Source organism: Callionymus lyra, chromosome 19, assembly GCF_982586985.1.
Source record: "Callionymus lyra chromosome 19, fCalLyr1.hap1.1, whole genome shotgun sequence".
Classification (NCBI taxonomy): domain Eukaryota; kingdom Metazoa; phylum Chordata; class Actinopteri; order Syngnathiformes; family Callionymidae; genus Callionymus; species Callionymus lyra.
The window spans coordinates 19636630-19659413 of record NC_141836.1 but is presented as its reverse complement, the minus strand read 5'-3'; the positions used below and the strand labels follow the sequence as shown (position 1 = coordinate 19659413).

At 38.3% G+C, this 22784-nt stretch overlaps 1 protein-coding gene across 1 annotated transcript in view; it reads right to left on the bottom strand.

Annotated features, from left to right (window-relative positions):
* LOC148059867 (chemokine-like protein TAFA-1) overlaps nt 1-17184 on the bottom strand; it is a 39598-nt gene extending 22414 nt beyond the window's left edge. Inside the window, exons 1-2 of the mRNA XM_087781299.1 lie at nt 16783-17184; nt 15675-15816 (exon numbers count right to left, since the gene is read on the bottom strand). Coding sequence (XP_087637425.1) covers nt 15675-15816 — 142 coding nt within the window. The 5' untranslated portion in view covers nt 16783-17184. The remainder of the gene's footprint in view (nt 1-15674; nt 15817-16782) is intronic.
* Nucleotides 17185-22784: the final 5600 nt, after the last annotated feature.

Here is a 22784-nt window from a genome sequence, read left to right as displayed (position 1 = left end):
TGTCTGATGTCTGCCAGGATCAAGGCCATGTAGTGACTCTCTGATGTTTAAAAATGTTTTGCAGAAGTAAAAAAAAAAGTACTTTAATTTGTGGAAAACCTGCCACTTTCTAGCATGTATAGAAAAAGCACACAAAAGAGGTAAATCTGTCACACTTACCCCCAACAGTGTTCAGCAAACAGAGACTTTTTAATGTAAAAATAGTTCGTCTCTGGGTGCAAATTCATTGATTCTTAAATGTCAGACTGTGTGTGCTGAACCATTTCCGCTGCTGGAAGAAGTTTTTTTTTTCATTTCACAAAGATTTGAAGACTAGAAAGTCTACCTTCTCAGAGAAGCTGCAGGTCTGTGACGTGTCTGCCAGACATACAATCTGTTCTCTGTAGCAGTGGAGAGGCATTGTGTTGAACGGCCCTTCACATTGGTTCAGGTGTTCTGTAAAAGGTTGCTAGCATTAAGTATGCAAGCAGGGAGTTGACAAGGTAAAAGCATGGAGGTCTTGTACTCATGTACTTATCTATTCTGATCAGTGGCAGGTTAATGGCGGGTTGGGGGGGATCGATGCTGGATTATGTCCGGCAGCCAGCTGGCTAGTCCCTTTTTGGCATTAACCAGAGATGAGCAGACTTTTGCATCCACATTAAATGAGGAAACAGATTGATGACAGCAGTGCAGAAATGACAGCCATTATATCCCAATGATGAAACCTTATGTCCCGCTCCTGATATTCTTGAACACACCCCTGCACTCTATTTCTCTCCACATGTATAACATGCCCTTTATTACCTCACAAGCCACTTACGTGACTATAATGGATGGAGATGAATTAAATAAGAATTGTCACATAAAATGAACTTTTTGCCAACATCTTCCTCCAACTGCGTCATCATTATCCATCAGTTACTTGAATTTAATTATAATCGTTTTCCTCAACAATATGAAAATCATATGGCAATAAAAAAACATCAATGAAAAGTTGACGATATAACAAGCAACAGATGATTATATTTTGGTGTTCTGAATTACTTAATGCTGACCCATTACTCTTCAAGCTTTAAACAATATTTCAAATTCTAGAAAAGCTATTGTATTCTGTAGATAAAATAAATAATTTGACTGTTGGTGTGTTTGTGTGACGGTTGTGAATAATTGAATTGAAATCACAAAATGGGCTCTTTGAGCTCTTATAGTTGTAATTTTTTGAGAAGGTTCCAGCTTGTGTATTGTACTCAAAGACACAAGAAGATCTAGTTCTACATTCCTGAGTAAACTTGCTATTTTAAAGTGATATAAATGATAAGATGCAGACGCATCGACAATACAAGCCTAAAAAAGTAAATTTCAATTAAAAAGAGCTGCAAGGTTAACAGAAGAAGAAAGTCGCTAATCGTTGTTCCTGTCATCCTTTGTCAGTTCTGTTAACCTTGGATTTTAGTTAATCATGCATAAATTTAACACACACTTCTCCAACTCTGTGTGAAATGTGCAAACATCATTATGGTGCCATGCATTGTTAGCCCGTCATTTGATGAAATCCCCTTAATCAAAAGTGTTAGCGTGTGGACATGTTTATTGACCGAGATGTCAGGATTTTAAAATTTAAAAATCTGTGTTCTACAGTGTCAATTAAAGAGTGTGTACATTTCCTGTGATAAAAAAATAAACATAAAAAGTCCTAAAAGTTCTGGATCCTGAACCTAGATTGTGGGTCATTTTCAACAAAAATCTCCAAATGTCCTCGGGAATGGTGATTGGTTTTGTGGCGTAAACATGCCACAAAACCTAAAGTTGGCCAAGGAGACATTGCGGGGGAGAAAAAAAAGAACCTTCAGCAGATGAACCTGATATTAATTACCACGCAACAGTCTCATACTACCCTCCCCCTTGGAACCAATTAGTAAGATGAGATTCTTCTTTTCCGTCTAATGAGGTCTAAGTAATGATAATGAATTTTATTTTCTCACTAATCATTAGGAAGACGCTTTTGCAATCAAAAGGGCTCAACAAACAGCCCTGGCTGCACATTTTTTACTCCACACGAGGCTCCTTTTGAGATGAGAAATACAGAGACGAGGTCACTGACTCTACCAAGCAAACCTCTTGAACCTACGAAAGCTTTTTACTGCTAGGAATTGTAAATTTGTATTTACCGTGGGATTGTCTGAGTGGCATCTCTCAGTGGACATTCACACATTAAAATTCAACCTTGATGAGATGCTTCTTGACTTACCAAGGCTTCAGAATCACCTCTGACAACTCTGTTCTTAGCACACCACGACTCCCTCTCTAGCACGTCCAAGTTTGCTGGTGCAACTCCTCACGGAGATTCATGCTGGACTAAAGCAGAATATGATCCCTACAAGCATCGGTAGGTGTCCTGAGTCCGGAGGTTATGACATCTAGACAGCAACAACTTCCTTCCTCTGCAGTTTATCCAGAATATTCAGATGATCCCTACGTTCATCCCAATTCCTTGTAACCTCTACAGAATCTTATCCCACGCGATTCCACTGTAGGAAGATAACTTGTGCCTTTCCATTATGCCAGTATCTCAAGACAGATGCTGGAAAGAAAACTCTTCCTCTCTTAACTGGAGTTTCTTGACTTCCGCTTCCGGTGAGCCTTTGATCGGCCTACTTGAACGTAAGCTCCTGCAATAATTGACAAAAACAGTCGTTTTAACAAATACTTGTCCGGATATTATGCTCATATCACTAAAGATATGTCTCAAGCTTCTCGGATCTATGATCGTGATGCTCTTTTCAACATCAAAGAGTCGATGGAGGATTATAATCGCGACCGTTACCAACGTCCGGTGAATGTGCTCCGCTTCTCATCGACTTTTAGGGAGAGTTGTTCTTGCAAAGTGATTCAGACACAGGAATTCACTTCTTTTGAGTCTCAGATGATCTTGGTTGGTTCTACAAGACCTTTCTATTGTGTGTCAATCTACCGCCCGCCTGGTCCTGCGGCGGTGTTCTTGAAAGACTTCAGTGACTTCCTCCTATCTTCCATTATTCAAATGGAATCTGTTCTTATTCTTGGAGACTTTAATCTTCATGTTGATGACATCACATCTTGTTCTGCTAAAGAACTTTTAACTTAGCCTTTATTTTTGAGCAATGTTTCTGAACCCACTCATCAAAAAGGCCACATTTTAGACTTAGTTTTTACTCTTGGCCTGGACATTTCTAATGTATCTGTACATGATGTCCATCTGAGTGATCTTTCTCTTGTCTTGTTTAACCTGGACTTCATCCCTGAACCCAAGCCTTTGAAAGTTAGGTCTCAGAGGCGTGTCATATCAGCCGATACTGCAGACAGTTTTTATGCTTTGTTTGACGCTCTTTCCTTTGATGTCTGCCCAGACGTGGACAGTTTGGTTCACTGTTTCACTACTCATTGTGTTGAAATACTGGATCAGGTGGCACCTGTTAAATCGATCTTGAAAATTCAGAAAAAACGGTGCCCTTCGTCAAATGAAGATCTCCTGAGTCTGAAGAGACTTTGTCGAAAGACTGAGCGTCTCTGGAAGTCCACTAAACTTGAGGTGCACAGACTTCACCTCAGGGATCTGATGTCTTCTTACAATGAGATGGTAGAAACTGCTAGATCTGATTACATCAGAAAACTGGTAGCAGCAAATAAGAAAAAAAAAAAAAAAGTTTTGTTTGACACGATTAATTCACTCGTGTCTCCTGCTCCTCAAATCACGCCTGTCTTCTGTGAAGCTGACAGCAATGCATTGTTGAGATTTTTCATTGACAAAATTAAATTGATCAAATAGAAAATCTCTCCCCCTTTGTTTGGAACCCCTACTGTCTCTGAGCCCCTCTCCTCCTCTTGGTCCTCCTTCACTGCTGTATTTTTGGGTGATATTTCGGCACTAGTGAACAAGATTAAACCCTCCTCTTGCTCAGATGACGTCCTTCCTTGTAGGCTTTTTATCAAAGTATATGATTTAATTGGCCCCTGGGTTACCAATATGGTGAACCTCTCCCTTTCCACAGTCTTCCTTTCTTTGTTCCTGGATCAGAGAGACATCCATGAGAAGTTTCAGTCTGGCTTCCGTAAACATCACTCTACGGAGACAGCTTTATTGAAAGTGTCCAGTAACATCATGATGTCGGCTGACCCGGGTAAATCCACTGTTCTGGTTCTCTTGGATCCTGTCCTCAGCCTTTGACACAGTTGATCACCAGATCCTGCTAAGTAGACTGAGGGATGAAGTGGGACTGTCTGGGTCTGTGTTAGAATGGTTCTCATCTTACCTTTCTGGGCGCAGTTTTAGTGTATCTGCCAATCCAATGAGGTCTGAATCGGCAGATCTGTTGTGTGGAGTCCTTCAAGGTTCTGTTCTGGGTCCTTTATTGTTTTTGCTGTACTTGATTCCCCTCGGTAAAACCATTCAGAGATTTCCTGATGTTTCTTATGACATTTTTGCTGATGACATCCAGCTCTACTGCTCTTTTGATCCAACTGAGCCCCAAAGGCTGAACAGCTTAGTCAATTGTTTGCTAGAAATCAAACAATGGCTGAGTGAAAACACTCTACAGCTAAATGTGGAAAAAACTGAAACTCTGGTGATTGCTCCTGATGATAAGGTTCCAGGGTTGAGTCAGTACTTGGGTGACTTAAGTCAGTCTGTCAAACTGAGCCTGAGAAACCTGGGTGTTGTATTTGATAAAGATCAACACTGCAGAAAACTGACCAGAAACTGTTTCCTTCAACTGAGAAAAATCTCTAAATTTAGGAAAATGTTGTCGGAACATGATCTGGAGCTTGTAATCCATGCTTTTGCTTCTTCTCGTCTGGACTATTGTAACAGTTTGTTTTCATGTAAGTAAGTAAGTAAGTAAGTAATATATATTTATATAGCGCTTTTCGAGACCAGGGTCACAAAGCGCTTTAACAATCAAAACAATACTCAAAACAGTACATACTTCAAAGATCAAGACAACACCGAGAACAACACAGGAGTTCGAGAAATTCAAGGAAAAGCCTGCACAAATAGAAACGTCTTAAGATGTTTCTTAAAGGAGTCAGTAGACTCCATCAAGCGCAAAGAGAGAGGAAGATTGTTCCAAAGCTTAGGAGCAACAGCCTGAAAAGATTTCTCTCCTCTGGTCCTGAGCCGTGTGCGTGGAACCATAAGTAGATTCTGATCCACAGACCTCAGAGCCCGAGCTGGGGTGTAAGGCTGGATCAGATCAGTGATGTAAGGAGGAGCCTGACCATGAATAGCTCTGAAAGTAAGAACCAGAATTTTAAAGTTGATCCTGAAAGAAACTGGAAGCCAGTGAAGAGTTTTAAGGACCGGAGAAATGTGAGTTCTTCTACTAGAGCGGGTCAGAATTCTCGCTGCAGAGTTCTGAATCAACTGCAGGCGAGACAGCTCCTTCTTGTTAAGACATGAAAACAAACTGTTACAATAGTCCAGACGAGAAGAAACAAACGCATGGATTACAAGCTCCAGATCATGTTGTGACAGCATTTTCCTAAGTTTAGAGATTTTTCTCAGTTGAAGGAAACAGTTTCTGGTCAGTTTTCTACAGTGTTGAACAAGAGACATGTCTTTATCAAATACAACACCCAGGTTTCTCAGGCTCAGTTTGACAGACTGACCTAAGTCACCCAAGTACTGACTCAACCCTGGAATCGTATCATCAGGAGCAATCACCAGAGTTTCAGTTTTGTCCACATTAAGCTGTAAAGTGTTTTCACTCAGCCATTGTTTGATTTCTAGCAAACAATTGACTAAGCTGTTCAGCCTTTGGGGCTCAGTTGGGTCAAAAGAGCAGTAGAGCTGGATGTCATCAGCAAAAATGTGATAAGAAACATCTGGAAATCTCTGAATGATTTTACCAAGGGGAATCAAGTACAGCAAAAACAATAAAGGACCCAGAACAGAACCTTGAGGGACTCCACACAACAGATCTGCCGATTCAGACCTCATTTGATTGGCAGATACACTAAAACTGCGCCCAGAAAGGTAAGATGAGAACCATTCTAACACAGACCCAGACAGTCCCACTTCATCCCTTAGTCTTCTCAGCAGGATCTGGTGATCAACTGTGTCAAAGGCTGACGACAGATCCAAGAGAACCAGAACAGTGAATTTACCAGAGTCAGCCGACATCATGATGTCACTGGACACTTTCAATAAAGCTGTCTCCGTAGAGTGATGTTTATGGAAGCCAGACTGAAACTTCTCATGGATGTCGCTCTGATCCAAGAACAAAGACAGCTGCTCGGACACCACCTTCTCCAAGATCTTGGACAAGAAAGGGAGCTTAGAAATAGGCCTGAAATTACTGAGGTCAGTTGGGTCTAAGCCTGGTTTTTTGAGCAGAGGCTCCACAATGGCATGTTTAAATGCATTGGGAAAAACCCCTGTGGAAAGGGAGAGGTTCACCATATTGGTAACCCAGGGGCCAATTACATCAAATACTTTGATAAAAAGCCTACAAGGAAGGACGTCATCTGAGCAAGAGGAGGGTTTCATCTTGTTCACTAGTGCTGAAATATCACCCAAAGATACAGCAGAGAAGGATGACCAAGAGGAGGAGATGGGCTCAGAGACAGTAGGGGTTCCCAACAAAGGGGGAGAGATTTTCTCTTTGATCAATTTAATTTTGTCAATGAAAAATCTCAACAATGCATTGCTGTCAGCTTCACAGAAGACCGGCGTGATTTGAGGAGCAGGAGACACGAGAGAATTAATCGTGTCAAACAAAACTTTGGGGTTTTTCCTATTTGCTGCAAATGTCTTAACAAGAAGGAGCTGTCTCGCCTTCAGTTGATTCAGAACTCGTTTTCCTTGATTTTCTGGAACTCCTGTTGTGTTATCAGTTTTATCTTGATCTTTAAAATATATCCTTTATTGAATATTGTTTTGATTGTTTAAGCGCTTTGTGACCCTGGTCTGGAAAAGTGCTATACAAATAAAAATTACTTACTTACTTACTTACTTAACATGTATCATGCAAAGTTTCTGGCTGTGGGACTCGCTCCGTCACCATTGCTATTAAAAGGAGCTATATAGGGTTTCCATTTACTTTGGAAAGGGGAGAATCTAAATTAAAAAATGGTTCATAGGATCAGCTGGCTGTGACTTGCGGGATGAGATTGAAACAGTTCCAATGCTCCTGCCCAAAACAACTTCAAATGAACAATTAAAAGCAGCAGTAAATACATTTGAATACATTGTTTAGTGTACTTAGACAAGGAGAAAACGGCTTTTGTTGTGTCCTTTCTTGTTTAATCTCCCAGTAAGTGGGAAAAGAATCACTGTCTGACCCACTGCTGTAAAGTTTGGTGGTCACATGACACTCACAGCGTCTCAGGACAGGTCAGTCAGACCAATTTATATATTAGCTACAGAGTTGAAGTGAGTTACAACTGATCAAAATGAAAACCAATCCATACAGAAAAAATTATAACAATAATAAATAATGTTGAAAAAGTGTGGATTTAACAGAGAAAATAGAGTGTTTAAATTGTCTTTATATGTTTAAATCCATTTTTTTTGTTATGTCTACCCAGGATAGTAATATTTTCTTCACCTGCAAAAGAATACGACTTAAACATTAAACGCTATTAAGATGTTAAAAAGGGCTATAACTTTTCACACCCCACTGGCTTGAAGTGAACAATTTATTCATGTTGTTGCTGCTGGTAGTCTAAGATTGAAATGAGAGATTTTCTTTTTTTAATGGATGCCCATGAGTATCTAACAAATATTCCACAGAATAAACAACACAAGCTTCTATTCTTTCCTGACAAACCTGATCCAACATCATTAAGTTTATTCATGTGTGATAATATAATATTCACAATCTTTGTGGAAAACCAAGCAATCTTTAAATCACTTGTTATGTTTTACAGGTTGAACGGAAAACCGCAGGAACGTTCACGCAGTAAAACAAATGACAATGAATGAAAATGAAGTGTAGCAACAATATTACATTATTCTTCTTACACATAAGAGCTGATCTTTTGCTGCTTATTCTATACAAGAATGAAGGCGAATCAACCATTAAAAAACGTTTTAAACTACACAGAGAAGTCCAACACTGCTCTAATACTAATGTGCACCTCCATCAATGAATATTTGATACTAATTACAATATCATTACAAATGGATTAACATGAAAAATGCATGTTTCTATATGAAGATACATGTATAAATAAGAACCTGCCTGCTTACATTCAATAATAGCTTTACTTCCTCGGGTGTATTTAAATGCTGCTGTGTGTCGGTGAACACTTACTGAAGAAACACTATGAAAAAAGACGTCTATGTAATGATATATAGGCATTATTGTGGTTAAAGTATTAGGTGAGAATCAGATGTTGTGTCTTGTGGATCTTCATATTTTCTACAATGGATGTTTTTTTTGCTGTTCACACACATAGATGATTTTTTGAAACTTGAACATCAGTTTGAATTATCACTTTGAACTTTTGCATATGACAAAAGTAGAAATGAAACTGTTGGAAGCTCTTTTTAATTCAATGAAACTGAGATCAACGATGAACAATCACCCATTCAAAAGTGCCCGGAAGACTTCAATTAGACTCGATGTAGAAATAAACATCCTCCAGCTCAGTGGTTGTGAATTATCTCCTTGATCAATAATTCATAACCAGATAGAGAGAAATACACAAGGAGATACAAGATGTAGGATTATTAAACAAAGCGGGGGTAATGACAAACACAAACACTGCACAGCCCTTGATAACCATCATTTCATGACGGTAATTCTAAAGTGCATAACTGTAATAACACAACGCCATGAGCAAATGTTTCCCAATAACATTGTTTTTCTCTCTCAATTCCTAAACATCTGTAATAGAAAACTACAAAACAGTTGCCCAAGTATACAAAAAATAAAAAAAACAGAAACATGTGAAATAAAGAGGAGAGAATAGAGTAAGTAACAAAATAAGGTAAAATTATGAAAATTAGACATATTTAATACAAGTTAAATGTGGTTTACACTTACGGAATGTATTTAAATTTATTGGGGATCTTCTGCCTCCTCTGTTTACCCACATTTGACCCAAACCCTAAAACCTTCACTGAGAGGACTCCCACATATGTATTTATTATTTATCTATAAAATGAAACTTAATGTCAGTTTGTTCATTGTTAATCCCAATATGTAGATCAGATTAAGGCATTGCTAACTTACTTGATACACTTTTTTGTAGTAATAAAAGGGCTTGTTAACTTTTATAATAACCTTTGGCTTCAGGTTGCAACAATCACAAATCTGATCTAAAGATTTATAAAAAATATATGTATGCTTGTGTATAAAAATGGAAGAAATAACGCATATCTACACATAAAACAACATTTGTCACAGGCATAAACAAATCTGCCCATTGAGACAGAACGTTGATATGTTCTTTTACACCCCCAAAAACATTCACAATACACAGCATTTTGTTTGCGTCGTTACCTCTCAGAACCATCGAAATCAAAAACACAGGGAAGTGAATTTGTTGGGCTCCAGATGTGGACGAGCCTCTGGCTGAAGCGACATGCCATATTCCATCGGCGCTGCATCCGAGCAGCAGTGACACAAGTGAGCGCACGGTTGAGAGGAGGGGATGGAAGAAGATGTATGTCAAAATAACTTGCCTCCAGGATGCATTATATAAGGCTATTAAATTGTCAGTGTCTGAAACAGTGCATGGAGGATTTAACCTTTATGACAGCTTAAAATTAATTTTTCCTTTTTTTATTCCCTGCCATTTACCTGACAACAGTGTTCCTCCGATGTGGCAAAGGTGTTGTGCATTTCATCTCAGTAGCTCTGGAATGAGACACACATCTATGTGATGGTGTTAAACGGATCATGTGGAAATGTTGCAGCTAACCAAGAACCTTTTTTATTAGTTATTGCCATCCAGTTCTACATATAACTATTTTCCCATGTTATTATTTTTATTACACTTGCCATAATTGCCTGAAAAAGTACCCGTGTTTATGGCAACCACTTGCTGTGACTGCCCTTGGCTTTTAATTTGTTAATAAATACTGGTAGCGTAATTGTTTCGTCGAATGAACATAATACAATCGTCCCGACTTGACTGTTTTTTTAACATTTTCAACTGTTCAATAACTAACGGTAAAGGGTAAACAACATGGGCGCAGCCATTTTGGAAGCTTGTGTCAAAGGTAAACTGATGACGGAAACAGCAGTTCCGAGTGATAAACTCATTACATCAGCCTCTCGAAGGAGGTCAGTTGTAGAAAACAGGTCGATTTTTTTTCATTGTTTAAATGCAGTGCTAAAAGCATTTAGTGGTTTGTTTGCCCTCGAAACTCGCCAGTTCCAGAAATCTCATTTTACTTTTACATCCAATCCAGTCATTTATTATCACGTTCTTGTAATTCTCATTTCTTAAACATGTATGCCAGGTGATTACTTATTCACAGCCTTTTAACAAACAATTTCCCAAAGGAGACCTCCTGAGGGATCAATAAAGTTTTACCTTACCTTACCTTACCTTTATTTCAGTTAGTGAATATTTGTTAAACACATATTTGTTAGAAATAAATAATTACTAGCAGTAGAAGCACAAAATGTTATTATTTGTTGTAAGTCAAATAAAACAATATATATTGAAGTTGTCAATTTACTTACTTGTCGTTTTCAATAGGTGTTAACAAGAGCATGAAATATATATATATATATATATATATATATATAAATTCGAAGCCTGGTCATATGTGTTCCCATGTCTTGCGAAGCAATTATCAGTTTGAAAGTTGTTGTTTTTTTAATCAAATGCATTTTGAAAAAGTTTAATTTTAAAAATGATGTTTTTTTTAATGCTTTTCTATCATATTTCCTTTTTGTAACTGAAATGTACTGCTAAAGATAGGCACATTTATTGATTTATATTTATTTTTTCTTCTTTCCCCACTGTCACAAGAAAAAAGTAAATAAAAATAAAAAAAAGTATATAAACAGTAAATGACATGACTGCCACATGCCAGGTTGTAATCAAAACGGTTTATGCATTAACAGGTTTTTATTTATCTGCTTCCAGTGTTTGGATGGGTTTATTCCATGTGCGCCAGTTTCCTAATACGATTGACAAACATACGGAGGTGGATGAGGGAAATAAAATGTTATTTATATTTTTCTCTAACAACCCAAACATTGCTTAACTATTTAAAAAGTACCACCAGTCACCAGAAAACCATTTTTTATTATCTTCTTCAAATCCTCCCATGGGACATAAAAGACAAAGGAGCAGGATTTTGTGAATTACATGTGACACCTTGACAAATTGTTCTCTGCACTACCTGACATCTTTGATCGGGGGAAGTAACCTCCAGTCAAATAGAGGGGGGAAGTGAGGAACTGTCATTGGCTCTAAATCACAGATGTGCAAGATTGTTTTGCTTAATTAGCAGTTAAGAAGCAGTGGAACTGACATGATAGACAAAAGTTGTTTTTATTCAATCATATCATATTTGTTGTCAACTTGACGACGTTAATGAATGAGCTTTTTGTCCGAATTACATTGCATGTTCAACCCACATTCACTTGCGAGTCCACACACTGAGAAACTGAGAGGTAAGAGACCATCAGCGCTGTGCAGAGAATCGATGACCTTTGAGTTATGAAAAATTTGACCCTGTAATCTGGCATTTGGTGGGAGTGAGTTCATGAGGGAGCAAGGCCACCTCGGGCAGCAGTGATGTGTTCTTCTGCTTACACCTCCACATCCCACTGCATCATCAATAGAAAGATTTCTTTTTGTGTACACAGTCTGGTAGTTCCTGCACACTGTAATGCTATTCAGAAACTAATGGATATCACCTTTTAATTTATCTCACAGCTATAACAATCCTCCCAACACATGCGCTTCATTTAGTTGAATTGAGTTTATTCTGCAAAGTTCAAAACAGGACAAATTATAGACTTGTCAGTAGAGCTTTCTAAATTATATCTCAAAATGAATACATCTTTGCACAATTCACCAAATCGACGCAACAGCTCATGAGTCATGCTGCACCAGCGTCTGGACGAGAAGGACGAGAAACAGCCGACAGCAGGTCGAAAAGTGTGGCGTCATGCTGGAGCTAAGAGGGCTGAGACCTCTTGTCCGAGTCACTGAGCATATAGTTTAGCAGCAACAACTTGAGGGTCATCTGGCTAATGGACTCTGCTGTACAATTCAGACAGTGAAACAACAGGCTTCCTCTGCAATGCCAAAATAAATCAATATTCAAGGGCCACACTCAACAGTCTAATCCAACCATCGATTCTAGTGGAAAAAAGGTGTTTTCCATTCTAAAGATTAGAAGACGTTAGACGTTACGTCAGGTTATGTTTTCTAAATCTTCAAGGATTTGACCAATTAAAACACGTGACAAACTCTATGAGAGTTGGTATAATCCAACCTGCCAAACCATTGTATGCATCCTGCAAAAGATATGCAAAGTTTGGACGAAAACATTTCTAATTTAAGTTAAATACTCGATCAATGCATATACAAGAAAAGACCAAGAGACGTTCAAGCTTTATCCTTCAACAGGCTGTTTTTGTTATGATACAAATCAAAAATGAATCTAGAAATTCCAGGGGTAAGAAGAGGATTGATGTAGATGAAAGTGAGTTCAAAGATGTTGAGTCTTTTGATACGAGTCATTTATGAAGAAGTAGTATTTATATACTTTAACTAACCAAAGAGAATTCTTCATTAATTTTTTTCTACCGCTACATGTTGAGTTTTTTGAGAACATTATTAGCTCCAAAGAAGGGATGGAAATAATTAATAAAAAATAAAAGCTTTGATGGGAAAAATTCTTACACCTGCACAGGATATTTAAATAGACAATTTTCCTGACGAAACTTGACCAGATCAGCAATCAAGATTGTCTCACTGCAGAGGCGGATTCAACACATCTGAAGTTAGCTCTGCTGAAGTCCTACATGCAAAGTCTTACCTCGCAACATCAACAACAAAAGCAATAGATGTCGCCACAAGACAGATAAAAGGGTGTTCCTTTGTTGTGAATTTATTGTACACCAAAGGTGAGAAGCAATGGCGACAAATTCCCAGTAAGAATGCAGGTTACCGCAACTTTCTAAGAACTTTGAATGCTTTTGTTTGCAAGTCTTTAAGATCGTATCCAAGAAACCAACCTTTTTCTGAAAGCTAAATGACCCCTTTTTATTACCCGTCCATAACAACATCTCCCGATGGATTTCCATTTTTATTGGCAAGGTCACGGATGATCTCCCATCGCCCATAATCTCGATTTCCTCTGGTAATATCACTCACCATGAACTCGTGGCATTTGCCCGGCTTGAGTGATTGGCCCAGAGGTTTGCAACCACTGGCCTCCTCACCGCCAATTCATGACCCGTCAACCCCAATCCTGCAACCAATCCAACAGGCACACAATACCGGGCACTGAGCAAATGTCCCGTGTCAGAATCAATCCAGACAAGCATCTTATCTTATAAACCTGGCCACAGTAAATAGAACGACAGCGAAATTTGTACTTTTAGCAGCAAAAATATTCAAATGGTTGTTTGTTTTTCATCCACAGAGAGACACCTGAGCGCACTTTCTAAAATTAATTCCATTTGGCTTTTGTCGACGTGACACTACTCTTAAATGAATCCCACATCGGTGATGATCTTTTCTGCATTTTTCTTCACCAATGCTCACACAGAGATGTGAGTAATGAAGTTTGGGTGTCGGAACAGGAAGTCTTCTGCCTCGCAATATTGAGTGAATGGAAAAGACCCCTCGCTGATAAGCTTGAGGTGCACTGGCGCATGGAGGCAATATTACACCGTGAGGACCTCACGCAGCTCCGCTCTTCTTTGAAGATCTGACAGAAGTCGGCTTCTTCTGCTGCCACGCAATTATTTACCATAACCTCCGATCATCAGTTGAAAACAAAAGTTCAATGTTTTTTCTCGGTTTCAATTCAGCCCAATGCGACGGGCCTCGTCAAGCGTATGCACATGTATATCAATGAAGGGAAGCAATGTGGCATGAATATCCACCGTAACGGCAGCAGAAGTGAAAAGCAATTGATGTCCATGTGACCTTCAGCAGAGACATCTATTCCATCACGGATGAACCGCGATAAGAAAATGACTCAGTAATGGCTTTGGATCTGGCTCATCCTTAAATGCTCAAATGTGACGTGTTTTTTTCAAATGAATACAATTCACTGAGCTCTGCTTACTAATCAGACTGTTCTTTGGAAGGTTATGTTGATGGATAACATTGACGTTTAGTTCCAAGGAATCATTAATGGGACAAGGAACCTGTATGGCTTCTAACTGCTAATACACCAAATAAAATATCAGTTTTCCAGGCTGTTGCTCCTAAGCTTTGGGACGATCTTCCTCTCTCTTTGCTCTTGATGAAGTCTACTGACTCCTTCAAGAAACATCTTAAGACATTTTTATTTGTTCAGGCTTTTCCCTGATTTTCTGTAACTCCTGTGTTGTTCTCAGTATTATCTTGACCTTTAAAGTATATATTTTATTGAATTTTGTTTTGTTTATTTAAGCGCTTGGTGACCCTGGTCTGGAAAAGCGCTATATAAATACAAATTACTTACTTACTTAAAAAAAGGGAAAAAAGGGAGTTAAAGGTTGTTAATTTTCATTCCACTCACTAGTTACCGTGACCAATCAGCAATAAAAAAAACGACTATCCCTAATAATAATAAATGTTTAAGGGTTGCTATCAGTCCAATTATCAGCGTTGCTTCTGGTGAGACAACAAAAATATATATTTTTTAATTGATGTTTGTCATGATCCTTGTATATTTTGTCTAATTTCCTTGGTTTGCTTCCTATTCCTTTTTTTCTACCTTGTTCGCACGGCTGAGCCGATTAGTGGCGGTCTCTCCCCTTTCAACTTGAGCTCCAAAGCAGGAAGAGATCGCGAGTTGACCAGGTTTGGTTCCACTCTGTTTGCTCCGAGAAGTTGACTTTTTGGATATTTCTAAGACTTGTCAGTGTTTTCTATTTATTCAAGATTTTTCTCTTTTTTTGTTTGCCGGTTTTGAGTCCAAGTCCAGCTTTCCCCCGTCTCCTGTGTTCCGGATTTTGGATTCTGTTTTTGTTTTTTTTGCCCTAGTGGATTTTATATTTCAAGGACAGTGATTTTTTGATACATTGTCATGTATGAGACAGTTTCTTCTGTCGAGTCCTCTGACGCTCATGTGACACGAGTTCCTTTGTTGCAGTGCTTTATTTTGAGCTGATCATTCAAGTGACACTATGAAAATAAAACTGCCGGCAACAATCAGTGTATTCTTCATCTCAGATCTTTTTTTTTTGAGCCTATATATTTCATGCGAAGAGAAAAGAAACATGATTATTTCTTATCTTTTTCGCTTAAAATCTGTGTCTTTTAAAGAATGTAATGTAACTGCTTTGAACTAGACTTCGATTAAGATCCCGAAAACACTTTTTAAAATAAAACTTATTAACAGTTCAGTCTATATTTACCCATCAAAATTGATTTACTTTTTTTATCCTCAAGCACGTTTTTAGAATTTCAAATTGCACTTTACCTTCACCTATTGCGGTGGATTGTGTTGCTAAAGTTTTGACTGTGATGTCCGAGCTGGGGGCAGTAAACCAAACATATTTTTAAAAAAGACTCACCGATCTGGTGGATGGTGATTCGGCCCGGCCTGGTGACATGATGTTGCTGTATGGTTTGGATAAAAGTGGCCGGACTGACTTGAACGGCAGACGCAGCCAGCCAGAGGCAGAAGCAGAGCAGCCAGGACATGACAGGCCACATCTGCCGAGCACCAGAGGAACAAGTCAATGCACAAATAAATCATGCCTTCACTTATGACCGCAACACTCGCCCACACATTAATTTTACAATAAACAAAATGCAAAAATATAAACAGTATATATTTTAATCCAGCTGGCACTTTCAGTCTATAATTGTCCCCTAAGTGGCATCGTTTAGTCATCAGAATGTAGCATTTGCGTGACTAAGAGGTTCTGACTTCCTCACTGTTCGTCTTCCTGGTGTGGCCCGTTCTGTCTCTGAGCGCTGCAAATGTGGAGAAGCGCTCCCGCGGGAATTTTTTTATCCCATCCAGCATAGATTACCCCTGACAGGCTGACTCACTCTCCTGAGTCCTGAGCTTCTGCCTCAAAACAAAAAAACATTAACTTGAAGATAAGATTCTACAAGCACCTGAATGCAGGAGCTCATCCGTCCTTTTCTGAATGTTACAGGGGCACAGCAGTCGAGGAAACAAAACCGCTTGTCATGTTTTGAGTTTGTGGTTTAACAGAAATAAAAAAAAGGAATACTGCTAAATTTTTGAAAATTGCTATCATCCGATTCTCATCACAGATCTGTATTAGAATAAAACAAAGTTGATTTTTTTTTTTCCAAAAAGGCCAAAATCAAATTTTGTAAAACCATATTTGGCTAATTTCTTCTCTCTATAGTATTGCAGAATTGATGTGTGACAATTGAACTGGCACTTATATTATTGTTTTGTAATAATTTGCAGGAATCCTACTGTGTGTGAACGTCAAAGTTTTTCTATTTAAACACAAAAATTTGATATTAAACTTTAAATATTCTCACAGCATTGACTTCTGTACAAGATGCAGAATGTTATAAATAGTTTTTTAAATGATGTGCAATTTCCCAAAAGTGACACAATTAGAAATGTGTAGAACTCCTAAACATGCAACATTTTAGATTTTCTTTATAAAAAGAAATGTAAACAAATCTTACCTTACCAACCCGACAAGGACGATAAAAATCTCAACAAAATGTCATAAATCCATCAAAAATGTCACTCATGTTGATTCCATCCAAGAAGTCGGAACTCCAGCGACTCGTGGCTCCACTCTTAAATAGCAACAGCCCAGTGATTCAGAAATGACCGGAGACTGGAAATAGATTTGCAGCTCTTTCAATTCCACCTTTGAAAATACCACTGCTTCCCCTCCAGTTGCTCTTCCTCTACTGACTGTGAATTCATTTGCCTCTTTTGCATTTATAAGCACGTGCGGAGAGCTCTTTAATTAAGTGTAGTGGAATCTCTTCTCTCGGCGTCTGCATCCTTCCAGTGAGAGGCAGCAGCAGCTCTGGATGACTCTCCCACTGCGAGCACCAAGAAACAAATGTTCCCGTGCAGCCCGGCTCAGAGTAGAGACTGTATCACATGTCTTAAAGCCAGACCGCCTCCGGATTAGATGGTCATTTTGCACCTGATCAAATGCTTCTAACACGTGCAAATCAGGGAAAGTGAAAATCACTCACACATGAATTAACATATTGAATGAAGCTACGATGCATTATCATTTTCTTCTGTTCTTCTTTGCACTCTCCTGTGAGGATTGCCAGTGTTAAACTCTGATCACTCTCAAAACCACTGTTTTAGTTCCTAATTAATGAAGCTTTTTCCCCCCGACATGATTATCTACATTTTCAGAGTCATGTTAATCGCTTGGAGCCGCAGGTGGACCTGGGTTGCTGCCAGACGAACGGTTTCTCTTACAAACACTAGAGATAGTCGAAGGTTTAGTATATATTGTAAAAATGCTTGATAGTGAAAAATGTATTAAAATGTATACTTTTGTTTAATGTTTATACACAACTTCCTTTGTCTTCAAGGGCACTGTAGACTTTGTCTGAGTGCAGAGTTAATAATGAAATGAGTTAAAACATTTGACTCAACATAAATTAAAGAAGGAGATCGAAAAGAACTTTAAAAGAAGTATCTAATAATAATATAATCAAAACATGTATTTTCTATCTCTATTATTACCATCCTGTCAGAACTGACACTTTGCATTAGCATTTATTTCAAATTAAAGGTTAAGGTTTATCCAAACTAGAATAAAAACACCGCGGCAATGAAGAAGGGTTTTTCGTTAAACCTGCATCATTGCAGTATTTGTTAGCAGAAAAGCACAAAAATAGCAGATTTAACTGCACATGAACCATTTCACAGAGATGTGTTCAACAAGAGGGAAAGCGACCGATAGAGGGCGGCATTGAGGAGCATTGTAGCATGTAAGAAAGTGTTTTTATTTTGTTAAAAGGCTAAATAAGTAAATATGCGAATCTAAGTATAATTAATAGTTGAAAGTGTGCATACATATATCAGTTTCCCTTTCTTAAAAATACCTGAAAATAAAAACGTGTGCCTCTTGACATTTTTATAAATTCTTACAGTTTATCCATGAAATAACAGTTATGTTGAATATCGTCATACCTTTCTGGGCGCATTGTTAGTGTATCTGAAAATCAAATAAGGTCTGAATCAGCAGATCTGTTGTGTGGGGTCCCTCAAGGTTCTGTTTTGGGTCCTTAATTATTTTTGCTGTACTTCATTCCACTGGGTATAACTCATTCAGAGATTTCCTGATGTTTCTTATCACATTTTTGCTGATGAATTCCAGCTCTACTGCTCTTTTAATCCAACTGAGCCCCAGAGGCTGAACAGCTTAGTCAATTGTTTGCTAAAAACCAAACAATGGCTGAGTGAAAACTGACCAGAAACTGTTTCCTTCCACCGAGAAAAATCTCTAAATTTAGGGAATTTTTGTCACAACGGAGCTTGTAATCCATGTGTTTCTTTTTCTTTATACTATTGTTACAGTTTGTTTTTAATGTCTAAACAAGAAGGAGCTGTCCCGCCTGCAGTTATTATAAAACCCTGCAGCGAGAATTCTGACCGCTCTAGTAGAAGAACTCACATTTAATTTGGCTGTCAGTTTCTTTCAGGATCAGGAAAATTCTGGTTCTTACTTTCAGAGCTATTCATGGTCAGGCTCCTCCTTATATCCGTGATCTGATCCAGCCTTACACCCCAGCTCGGGCTCTGAGGTCTGTGGATCAGAATCTACTCTGTTGCTCCTAAGCTTTGGAATGATCTTCTTCTCCCTCTGTGTTTGATGGATCTACTGACTCCTTCAAGGAACAACTTAAGACATTCTTATTTGTGCAGGCTTTTCCTTGATTTTCTGGGACTCCTGTGTTTGTCTTATGTGTCTTGACCTTTTAAAGAAGGTATTTTAACTGTGTATTTTTTTGGTTTGTTAACCGCTTTGTGACCGTGGTCTAGAAAGGCACTTTCCAAATAACCTTTATTTTACTTTTCTTTACTTATAGGAAATAATTATAATTAAATATTTTCTTTATGCTCATTCACAAGGCAGGTGTAACCACTTTATTAAAGGAATGCCTGACGTCTATTGATGCTCTTTGGCTAAACTTTCTCCTTTCTTTGCTCTTTGCTGCCCACTGACACGACTGTGCCCCTTTCAGAAGCTAATTTGTTTCATCACTACCTCTTATCCAGAGGTTGAATGTTTTGTTTTTATTTACTCACATGTTTCTGAATCCAGGGCTAATCATTAGACTAGCAAGATGTTGGAAACTCTGCAGGGAAGAATATGTTAAGCTAAACAACAAGATTGACAATTGTTTGTTTTTTTGTGTTCAGTATTAAAGGTAGATTTATTCAAGAAATACTTTTTGATTCCGTTCGTACTTAATTTATCCCGGTTATTCTGATAACCTAAAAATCGATGGTAATCTTTACATCCAGCGCTTTAACTTTTTCAGTCTGTGTTGAAAACATTAAGATGATCAAGGAATGACTAATTAAATGCTGTATGTTTTTCTTCAAAGAAGGTCTGTGCAAATCTGTACCTGTGAGAAATCCTCCATACTCCAAGTTTGCTGCTGCCTCTGCACCATGGTGAGCTCTGCTTTTCTTTCATTTTGTCTGGATTTTATTTATTCCTAGCATGAGGAACAAGCCCACTGCTTTCTCCAGGGCATAAAGATTTCACTTTTTATTGTGATGCTTCTTCACAAAGGAAGGGTGCATTCCCGATTCGGCATAAAGTGAAACTCTTCTTCTAAAAAGAGTGAGAGGAACAGCCTGGGATTTTTGTGAAATTTTGAAATGATTTCTGAGTCACGGAGGAGTCAAAACTGTGCAGGGGTGCATGCGTTGACATTAATTTTAAATCATATGACCAAGTTGTGTGTTCAGTCTTAATGTTAAGTTGAATAAACTTGTCAGTTGATCAAGATTCCGCCAGGGTGGTTATTTTTTGTTTTGACTCTTTGAGCTGGTTGCAGTTTGCTACCATACAGGGGCTCGTGCCGGTCAAGCTGCGCTTTTAAAGCTGCATCCTAAGTAGCAGCAAGATTCTACGGATCAAACATATATATATATATATATTATATATTTTCCAAGGGTCCACAATATATACGGAGAGTGTGGTGAAGGGTTGTAAACTCCAGAAGAAAAAGGACCAAAGAAAACACTTAGTTTTTGTCGAATTAAATCTTGTTTACCATAACCATAACCTTTTCTGTTGTGATTGGTCAAAATCCAAGGTTTGTCACTGCCTGTCATCAATCCCGGAAATCACTACTTTAAAGGGATTTGTTGGATAAATAAAGCGTGACTACAAATGGCGGAAGAAGGAGTGAAGACAATAATGGGCTTCACTCTTCACTCTCACGTTCACTTTAAGAAGGGCAAACATTTTATAAATCATTAACTTCAAAACGGAAAATGGACTAACTGCATCTTGGAGAAGAAGACTTCAACATTTGAAGTGAATTCAGGAGAGTTGGGTTGATCGTGAACCATCACCTGGCTCTAACAGTTATATTTTATAGGGACAAATGATGAAAAAAACATTTTAGGCGAACAAAAATATTTATTTTTAAGTGTTGTTACTCGCAATAACAAGTTCTAAATCCTACCAGTAGGCAAGAGAAGAAATAGTCTTTTGTAACATTATGTTTGTAGTTTTGCGTGCTTAAATAGCCTGGTCACATTTATAAAAGAGTTGAGGGTTTACTTGATGAGAGAGGACAACGTTGCATGAGTAAATTAAAGCAGAAATTAGGTTCATCGTCGCACAAATAGATCATAAAAGAAGCCTGCTTCTCATTTAATTAATTATTTCTTCGCAAAAAACAAGTTCTGCCTCAGATGTCTGCAGTAATATTACGCATTTACCAGCTTGACGTCACGTCTCCCCTTCACCTGCAGACCACCAGTTTGTGTCCAAAGAAGGTTCATGCACTGCTGATTCAATGGTTTCCTCCGTGAGCTCTTTTGACAGCTGCCGTCTCCAGGAAATGCTGTCAAAGAAATACTTTTATTTTTGTATTTTGATCTCATCTTGTCCTTAACATCTTAGTTTCAGGTAATGTAAACATTTTTTAATATTCTAATTCATACTTTTTTATTTTTACTGAACATAGTATTCACTTGATTCTTGAGTTTAAGATATTTTTGAGTGTCAAATGTTCTTTCATTTATTTTGTGGGAGAATTTTAAGTGAGAACATTTTAGTTTATTTGTGGGAAGTCATTTCCTTGATCTGAAATTGTCATTATGGTAGCATGGTCATGCAATATGTCCAGGAAAGCTCGTAAGATTTCATCCTCTTTTGCCCACTTGCACATTATCAGAAAGTGGCCAAATGAAGGGGTAGTGAAAGTAATTTACCCACCAGGCAGTGTTCTCTTGAAGGTTGGTTATCAAAGTGAAATGTCAATGATTTGCTGAGGATATATGAAAAAAGCAGCCAGCATTGTATTTCTTTAGTTACAGCCAAGCTTTGCTGAGTCCTTCCATTACCAGAGTCACTGAATTTCGTCTAAAAACAAGTGACATTTAAAGACGATATTGCTTCTGATTACAATGACACAATGCCTACGAGGCCGATTTCTATCGGACATGCAAAGCATGTCATATCATGTCAAGTATCACTACAAGACTTTTGAAGAAAGAGGTAGCGAAGCAGCGAAGGAGGGAGATATGCCGGAGATAAAAGTCGTGCACATCTACAGGCCATCTCAGAAAGCATCCTCACATGATCAGAATTACGGCTGAATTTACTGACTCATTACAGTTAATCACAAATCAATATGTCACGGAGCTGCAGAGGAAGCGAAGCGAGCTGATGAAGGATGTTGGGGGAAAAAACACATTTGCAAAACAAAGAGGCTGAAAATGAGTCAATGTATGAATTTCGGCTCCGTTTCTAAAAAGGTCAATGGAAACAGTTGGTGTCTAGTTTATCTGCAGGAGCCAACTCCAGAGTTCAGCCGGGTAGGAAATTAGATTATGTTTATAGCAGGCCATGTGGAACGCAGAGCTTTGATTCATATTCAGTGGAGTATTTAGATCCCGCTGCGTGAAAACTCAAAGTGTTTTTGAGGCAACTGAGGTCTTGATCTGGGCAACTTTTAACAAGGAGTTATATTTACATAACAAAAGGATTAATGAATGTCATTTAAACTTTACGCTGAGAATTTGTATTTTTATTAATCCAATTCTTAAATATATTTGTTGTACCCTGCTAACTAGTATTAAAGCTTTGTAGCATAAGCCAACACATATTCAGGAATTTGCTTGAAATAATCTTTAGATCAGGAGGGAAAGCTGAGCTGAGGACAGAAGGAGTCTCATTTGCTGAGTAATCATTTTTCCAGTTTGGCAGGAAAATGGCCGCCATTACTCTTCTGTCAAAAGTGCTGTCTTTTCTGGGCAACATGTGACGTTGAGCCGTCCAGCTGTTGCTCCCGAACTGTAACAGTGTCAAACTCCTGGCGAGCTATATTCATATGGCCCAGGAGAGCTTCAAATATGGAATTTAGTTTAGTTTCACAGACCAACATTGAAGGTGAACCGTTTTTGATTAAAAACAACAGCTGTAAAAGATAGGATTTAATTAAATTTGTTATCC